General features: G+C 36.5%; 1 protein-coding gene across 7 annotated transcripts in view; it reads left to right on the plus strand.

Moving 5' to 3' along the window:
• LOC6557772 (band 7 protein AGAP004871) overlaps positions 1-7,676 on the plus strand; it is a 35,768-nt gene extending 28,092 nt beyond the window's left edge. For all 7 annotated transcript variants that reach the window (XM_032737644.2, XM_032737651.2, XM_001983219.3 and 4 more), the window contains 4 exons: positions 2,842-3,045; positions 3,987-4,042; positions 5,345-5,525; positions 5,741-7,676. In XM_032737644.2, the coding sequence (XP_032593535.1) occupies positions 2,842-3,045; positions 3,987-4,042; positions 5,345-5,525; positions 5,741-6,085 (786 nt within the window). In that variant the 3' untranslated portion in view covers positions 6,086-7,676. The remainder of the gene's footprint in view (positions 1-2,841; positions 3,046-3,986; positions 4,043-5,344; positions 5,526-5,740) is intronic.
• Positions 7,677-9,224: the final 1,548 nt, after the last annotated feature.

Consider the following 9,224-nt stretch of genomic DNA (forward strand, 5'->3'; position numbering starts at 1 on the left):
ATGAAAAATGTAAAATGAGAAAAGTGCCGCCGCCGCCCGCCAACGACTAGTTAAAAGTAACAGTAACTAAAATACCGTTAGACTAGAGCAACCATTTTAGAAGGTAGCAGAACTACAGCATATATATTATATAGCATATATATAGAATCAATCAACTTGAATTACTTCGGCTTCACAGCGATGATGCCATTGTGCAAAATCACTTTGCCCTCTTTCTTTCCCTTCAGTCTTTCAAATTCTATCTCTTTCCCCATCTCTATTGCTATCTCTATCTCTATCTCTATCTATCTCTCACTCACTATAGTCAGTGCATCCAGTTTAGATGTATAATTTTCAGTTGAACTATGATTTACAAAAAAAAAAAAAACAAACAAACAAAAAAACGATATCCAATTGAAAACAAAATCGAAATCGGAAACAAATCGAACTCTGCAAATTGTAATAAATGATAATAATTATATACCATATATATTTTCGAAGCTCATTAGCTTAGCTGTTACAGTGTATAAACGAATATGTATGCAAAATTGTTAAATTCAAAATACAAAATGCAAAAAATGAAATCAAATCAACTCCATTTATTTCCAATTAACATCAATGAGATTATTGCCCAGTGTATAAATTTAATTGAATCTATTATTCTTTAACTATTGTTCACTTACATCGCATTGTTCCTTCATTTAATCTTCATGCACACACACACACACACAACAACAACTGCAGTTTATCATCCGATTATTCCACCTACTATCCCAAAAACACTTATACACACACACGAACACAATCGCACACTCACACACACTCACACACAGACTCACACACACATATTGAGCACCGGCTTATTACTCGACTATTGTTCGAATTTTAAGCCATTGTTCTTGCAAATTGATTTAGAGTACTGAATAGAAATGGCTGTGGTTAAGAATAAGCTCTTGGAGAATTCAAACCAACTCAGAGCTTTGGGTGCATATCCTATTAAAGAGCTCGAAACGATAACCAAACTAGTTGGCAAGTTTTTGACCTCGTTTTAGATAGCTTATAATTTAGTTTTTCATGGCTGATAAAATTCAAGCCGCATGCTAACTTTTTCAACCACTCCCTCCGAAAGCTGGTCGAGCAAACAGCTCTTTAAGCATATAAAGTATACGCACAGTTGTGCATTGGGTAACATTAAAGCATTTCAGTTGATTTTTATGATGATGTGGAAAAGCAGGAACAAACTCTCAAGCACATCAGGCCCAAACGACACTTAACAACATTGACACCAAGCCCAGAGAGCACAATAAAAAGTGGTCTAGACGCGGTCCAAGCTGAATCGCCCAGCTGAATCTTGCCCAGGTCGTAAAACCATCTCAACTTGTGCACACAGCCTCCCCCCCCCCCCCACCCACTAAAAAAAAAGAGGAAAAACTCTTGCCTTTGCCGCCGTTGTTTTGTATGCGAATAATAATAATAGTTTTGATGGGCTCTGCGTTTGAGTTTCTTCAATTTGTGTTTGAGTTCTTGGAGTTAACGGGGCGAGAAAAGAATAACCGGAAAGGCAATCGTATTACAAACAGAAAAAACGCAAAAATCCCCCAGAAAATAATCAAAAGACCTCCCCAAAGACATTGTACAAACGAAAACATTTCTCTATCGCAATATCTCTCTCTCTCTCTCTGTATATATATATGTATGTATATTTATATATATATATATATATATAGATATTTCTCTACTTCTCTCTACCTCTCTCTATCTACCCCTACCCCATCTCTCTATCTCTATCTCTCTCTCTCTATCTCTCTCTCTATTTCTCTATCTGTTCTGTGAGTATACTCGTTATATCTTTAACAAATTAAACGCATTTGGTTTTTAAGTTGATTTCGTCGTTTAGTCTGCCTCTTGATTTGCAATCGTTTTCCTATATATATATAATACAAAAAAAAAAAGCAAAGAAAACATATGTATGTACTACAACAGCATATGTACTATATATATATGTATATGATTTGTGCAATATACCCATACCTATATCTTATACACTGTAACTTCAAAGCTCTTGAGTTTGCTCCACGTATCGCTATCGAGCTCATATCACAAAAAAAAAAGACAAGAATGAAAAAATGAAACCAACAAAAAAACCTAACACAAAAATAAGAAAACTGCTGTCTTCACAAAAGTATCTTGTATATATCCATTCATATCTGTGTGCAAAACGGCGCTCGACTCAAGATGCCGAAAATCCGCAATCTAAAATGCAAACTGCAATATCCCCAAAAATAATGCAAAATGGCTTTTGTGTGTATGTTTCACTTGAGGCACTTGAGAAAAAAATAAACACATACAAAACACAAGCAAACAATCAAAATAAAAGCAATGACACCACCTCCCTCTCCCTCTCTCTCTCTCTCTCTCACTCTCTCTATCTCACTCTCTCTGTCTCTGTCTGACACTGTTGTGTTGTGTGCGTCTCTTTCTGGCGTGAAAGTTTACACCCTGCACTTAGTTCTAATAAAGCAAACGACCACGAGTCAAGTGCATATTCTAAGCAAAAAAGCTACTGAATTATTCATACATAGTTGCACAGATACAGATACAGATACAGATACAGATACAGGAAACTTCAGCTTATAAGCACATAGATATATATATATATGTATATTCATATGTACACAGTCGCAGCAAACAATAACAAGCATAATCTGAATAAAAGAATAACCAAACAAAGCAACAATAGAGCAACAACAAAACAAAAAAATATAATCCTAAAAGAAAGCACAAAAATAGTAGAGACAAACAAAAAACAAAAAAAAAAAAGAAAAAAGAAAAAAAAACAATTCCACCCACTGCATCTTGTAGGTGCTCACAAAGGATAGCGTTACGGTTTCGGTGGATGCAGTGGTTTACTATCGGGTATCAAATGCAACCGTCTCTATAGCGAACGTGGAGAATGCTCACCATTCGACCAGACTACTGGCACAGACTACTCTACGAAACACAATGGGAACTCGGCATTTGCATGAGATACTCAGCGAGCGTATGACGATTTCCGGCACCATGCAGGTGAGTTCTACAAAAACTGACAGCAAGACAAACTATGTCTGCCTGCAAAAACCCAACTACCCTCCCCCCACCCCCTTGAGCACGTAATTGACTTATGTGTGCCCCCTCAACTCAAATCTCTCTTCTAGCCACTTGCCACTTGCCACTTGCCACTTGGCACTGGCTGTTGCTAATTGTATTCAGCGAGTTGCAGCAAAACTTTGTAAATATTAATTGCTAATTGCAAACATTTTTGCAGCAGCTGTCATATATAATCCACGTATCTCCACAAAAACGTTGCAAATTGAATGCGCATATCTTTGGGCCAGCAGCAGAAGCAGCCGCTGAAGCAGCAGCATCTCAGCTGCCAAAACTTAACCCAAATTTAGCTCAAGCTTCAGCTTTTTAGCTTTTCAGCTTCTCTGCACTTTATTTATTTATTTTTATGGCCTCACAATGAAAAAAATAGTTCAAAATCCGTTTCACCCCCTTCCCCAACTCAACCCGTTCTACCGCCTGACAAAGAAAATGGCTAAAAATCATGTTAGCTGAATGCTGGCGTCGAACATGACCAGAATGCCAAAGTCGGCAAAGTTGTTTGGCTCTTCCACTCCGTTAGACGCCAGCAAGTGCTGCATTTTTCAGTTTAGCGGTTTCAAGGATGCTGCAGCGACCCACAAAAACACAACAACAAAATATATATATATATATCTGATAAAAAAAATAATATGAAGAAAAATGCGAAATGTGAAATGTAAAATGTGAAAGGCAAAAGAGTGAAAAAAACCATCACAGTTAACAGCATGAAAAAAAAACGTGTGTAAACAGAAACTAATGTGTTTTTACTGCTATTTTTAACACACACACACACGAAATTCTACAAAATACACACATATGCCACACACACATACACCTACACCTACACCTACCTGCCAACATTATGTGGGCCAAATCATAAACAGGTTCAGCTCGACGAAGCCACCGATGCTTGGGGCATCAAAGTTGAACGTGTTGAAATGTAAGTAGTGCAACTTTTCTATCACACACTCGTACACACCTGTACACACTCCCTACATAGCCACACACACACACACACTCATGCATAAGGGTTTCTATGCCACAATGTAGTAGGTGGTCGTGGTTGGCATTTTGTGTGTCGGGGTCCCCATTTTATTACAGGCGAGGGAGTACACGGACTGAGGGGCGCTCCATTGGCCTTTGTCTGCTGTCACAGTTGATGCGTTGTTGTAATTTATTATTAGCCAAGTGGGATGCTTTTCCAACCGACTCCTCCCCGCCGCCGTCGCCCCTCCGGCATCACTTACAGCTACAGCTACAGCTACAGCTGCTATTCCCTGCAACTCTTGACAGCTTGTCAAATACATGACCAACAAAATGGCGAACAGCTGCAATGGCCAAAACAACTTGACGCGTTTGCTGTTGTTAGCTGTTGTTGTTGCTATCGTTGTTGTTGCGGCTTAGCTATGGCTGCCAGCCTGCGGCTCTTTTGTCAACGCTTCTTTTTTTGTTGAGCCTATGAAAATTGTTTCATTTTTATGACAGTCTTATGGCACTTCCGATTTTTTCGTTGTTCGCCAACATTTTTATGAAATTAATCAGCTGATATATTTTTTGTTGGCATGTTCAATGAAATATGGTCGGCATTTTATGATCACAGCAGCAGCAGATTGATGAAAAGACAACAATTTAGTGGCATCTTAGAAGTGAATATACGAATAGTTTACACCCTTGCAAATTAGACTATTAAAATGTAGTTGCACCTTAAAGAAATCGACGTAGACATAAATAGAAAAATGAATTGAGTTAGCTTTAAGGCTGAGAGACTAGTTTGCTCATCGACCCGGCTATTGTTGCTGGTCAAGAATATTAATAATCTTGTCTCCTTCAATGTCAAATGTTATTCTCTTCAAGGGCATAACAATAGTATTATACTGGCAGACTTTGCTGTGGAGCAAGCTGTCACAAATAGCATAGCTTTATATCAATCAAGTAAAAGAAAAAAGAAGATTCCTAATGACCTTTAATGTGACCCAAGGCTGACCCTGACCCGAGGGCTGATGAACCCTAAACGCTTCTCATTTAGCAAGCTGGAAGTTTTCAGTTCACTTTAATAATAGCTGTTGTCGTTAGACGTTGGGCAAGTAGCAAAAAAACTGTAGTAGAGACTCGACAGTCGCGTACTGGTTTTTAAATGAGTTTACAGCAAGAAATGTGCAAATGCCTGCTGCGATTTGTGAGACGTGTGCAACGATGTTACGATGTGGCTAATGTACCTTCTTCTATTCCGGACGACGAACAGCAAGGATGTGCGTCTGCCGGTGCAACTGCAACGTGCGATGGCCGCTGAAGCGGAGGCAGCTCGCGAGGCACGCGCCAAAGTTATTGCCGCCGAGGGCGAGCAGAAGGCGTCCCGAGCACTCCGCGAGGCATCCGAGGTGATTGGCGATTCACCGGCAGCACTGCAGCTGCGCTACCTGCAGGTATGTACTATCTATACACTCAGAGAAAAATGCCAGAAATAAAATTTGTAAAGCAGAACTTGCAACTTTAGAATTGATGCGTACCCATTTGTAGTTAAAAATTACGAGTTACGTTTCAGTTGTGCTTGAATTTAAACCTGACTTTTTCTCTGAGTGTGTTGTTCCATTGACCTTTGCCAAATTGTGTATACTAATTGCAACTTGCTGTTCACTAGACACTCAACACCATATCCGCTGAGAAGAACTCGACGATTGTATTCCCGCTGCCCATCGATTTGATAACGTATTTCCTGAAAACATCCGAGGCAACCACGCAACAGAATGCGGCAGCTGCGGCAGCGGCCCAACAGCAGATGCAAATGCAGCAGCAGCAAATGCAGATGCAGCAGCAGCAATTCCAGCAACAACAAGCTCAGCTGCCACTGCAAATACAGCAGCAACCGCAACAACTGCAACTGCAACAGCCGCTGGCGCTGACGCCCCAGCAACAACAGCCACCAACAGTGCCGCAGCAACAACAACAATACCAGCAGACGCAACAAATCTCATCAGCCATGTAAAATGGTTAAATAATTATGGTTTCGGCATTGCCGAATATTGAATGCACTTCACAGAAACAGATAGAAGAAAATAAATAATAAAAACTCAAAAAAGGAGCGCGCAACTTAAAGCTGCAACACTGCCATGTTGTTTAACATAGCCTTAACATACTGTCAAGCAGCAGTACATTAGGGGTGCTCAGGATTTCGTGCAGCGCATTCGACACCCACACGTACACGCACACAAACAGACACACCCACACACACATAAAGAACACAATGACCAGCAATTTTAGATATAGACACCAATAAGTGCGATTCGTATCCGGTTCCAAATCTTGGAATTTTCGCGATATAACGTCCTTATATAACAAACAACAACAAAAAAAAGTTATCACATACATAAAAAATACACATTTCCGGGTACATGTTGAAATGCCAGTGAAAAATTCTAAAACCAACCAGTTTTGAAGATATCAAAATGGATTGGATGATAGCTTTTGTCTGTCTTTCTATCAGCCAATGCAACTTGAGATAATCGAAAATGGTTGGTTTGGTTTTGAATTTTTGTAAATCTGCTGTTTAGCATGACTCGAAGTTGATGTTTAGAAGTGCTTATGGTAAATGTTATATTAACACTTATTAAAACTTAAATCTATATATATATATACACACAAATACACTTACACTTACACTACACTACACTACACCTACACATAAATGTACCGATTGTGATAAAAAACAATTTGTACCGTTATTTGAAACCCTGAATTTGCGAAAAATCTTTATGGACAAAGATTTAAATACATTTAAATACTCAGAAATTTACTTGATCGTATAGAGATTAACATATAAAATAACTTTATCTTAATTTAATTAAAAAAGTCGCATGCACCTATGTATCAGCGGCCAATTCAGAGGGAATTGGCGTTCTACTCAGTTCATACTCAGTACTATATATCTACATGGATAATACAGTCTGTGGATATTGCCAGCCGTTGGTGGCAACAGCAAAACTCAGATAGCTGCAAAGCCCAAGACTTTTATGTAACCGAATCAAGGTGGTAAAGAAAAGACCGAACTGCTTACCCATTACTCAGATAGAACTCTATATATACTCTATATAGTGCTATTATAGTATTGATACATATATAGTACACATATTCTTGCATGTGAGTTTGGTTTCACGGGATGCAGAAGCCAGTTAGTTGGATAATATTCCGTCGCTATTGGCTTTTATCAACATCGCATTCGGCGAAATACACAATTGCAATTGCGTAGATAGCATCTTTTGGGGATGTCTCTTCTCAATTGGCAGTTGGCTCAAAACACATGTAAATACAATTTTAAAATGATTCATAAAACAATTTCAATAAATAAATATGTCAGCTTACAGGTTTAAAACATTGATTAAAAAATAATAGAAAAATTATATACATACAAATAAAAAAAGAGCAATACGTATTAAGGTATTGTAATTTTTGCCTTTGAAAAATTTTTAAATGAAACGATTTCAATATTACTTATATACTTATATATATATATTAGAAACAAAAAAAGTACAATAAAAACGCAACTTTTTTGGTATCCAAAAAAGAGTAAAACCCAAAGAAGAAAACTGTGTTCTTTTTTCTCACAAGGACACTTCAAGGATGACTGGCAAGGAAAACACATTTAATTTATTACATATCTTTCATTTTATTGATTTATTTGAATGCATTTTCGTTACACATCTCAGCTAAATTCAGTTTGCGTTTATTATGGGCGAGTCTTGTGACTCGATTTCAGTTTTGTTATGCAAGTGGATCTCGATATTATTTAGTATTTATAATTAAACATATGACAGTGTTTAGTTATACAATTTTGCTTAATCAGCAACAACAACGTCGATGGCGTCACCGGCGGCACGCCTCCCAAAGGCTGGAAAATTTTAGAAATCTGTCCATTTGATTGTATAAAAAATTGTCAATTGTTGTTATTTTATTTTGTTTGCCACATTGCGTGCCACAAATGCCGCTGTTTGTTGTTGTTGTTATTGTTGTTATTGTTGTTATTGTTGTTATTATTATATATTAGTTTAGTTTTAGTTTTAGTTGTTAAATCAATTCAATTTCATTTATTGCTACACGTTATGTCAAGTATATATATACAAAAATTCATCAACTACGCTAAACAATTTCAGTGTTGCTTTTTTTAATTATAACAATATTTATTATTTATTCTGTTTTATCGTAATGATTTTTAGTTCGTTTAGATTTAATTTTACGTTGAATGCAATTTCATACAATGATTGCAATGATTTCTTGCTACACGTTTATATTTAAGCTGCCTTATCTTCTCTATGTATGTGTATGTGTGTGAGTAGGTATGTGTGTGTGTGTGTGTATGAAATGCATTAAGTTGCCGTATAAATGTTGTTCTTTACAAATACATATATATATATATTAATACGAAATGCTAAACTTTGGTTTTATGCTACAGATGTGCACACAATGGCCAACACATAAATTAAACGCTATAACAAAAATAATATAATAAATTAAAAGAAACACGATTTGCATATATATATATATATATATATATATATATATACATATATATATTTACTGTACTCTAAGATAGATGTGTGTATTGTTGTATGTGCCCATTGACTGATTGATAAGAAATATTGTTATCGTTATCTGATATTTGCTTGTTTTCTTGTTGCATTTGAAACCCTTGAGACTGCAATCATCTTTCATCATGGCGTTTGACTTGGTTTCTATAATTGTGGAACAATGTCGAGCGGATCTGGAGAGGAACTAAATGTGAGCTGGCAATTAGTAAAAGAATGTAGATTAGGCTATATATATATATATATATATATATATATATATATATATATATATATTATATATATATATCTGTGTGTGGACTGTGCCCAACTGAAAGTGTGCTTTTCTAACATCATTTTATATAATTTCACTTGTGCTATAATATATATATATATACATATATATATATATATATATATCAAGAAAAAACTCTTATAATTTTGGCATAAACTTAAATGTACTATAAACATTCATTGGTTTAATTACTAATAAAAAACAAAAGTGTGTACGTAAATGTGTATTCTTTTTTTGTTTTTGTTTTCTCTAATGTTTTATACAAAATGTTT

This window comes from Drosophila grimshawi, unplaced genomic scaffold (assembly GCF_018153295.1).
Source record: "Drosophila grimshawi isolate 15287-2541.00 unplaced genomic scaffold, ASM1815329v1 contig_44, whole genome shotgun sequence".
In the NCBI taxonomy this organism is placed as follows: Eukaryota; Metazoa; Arthropoda; class Insecta; order Diptera; family Drosophilidae; genus Drosophila; species Drosophila grimshawi.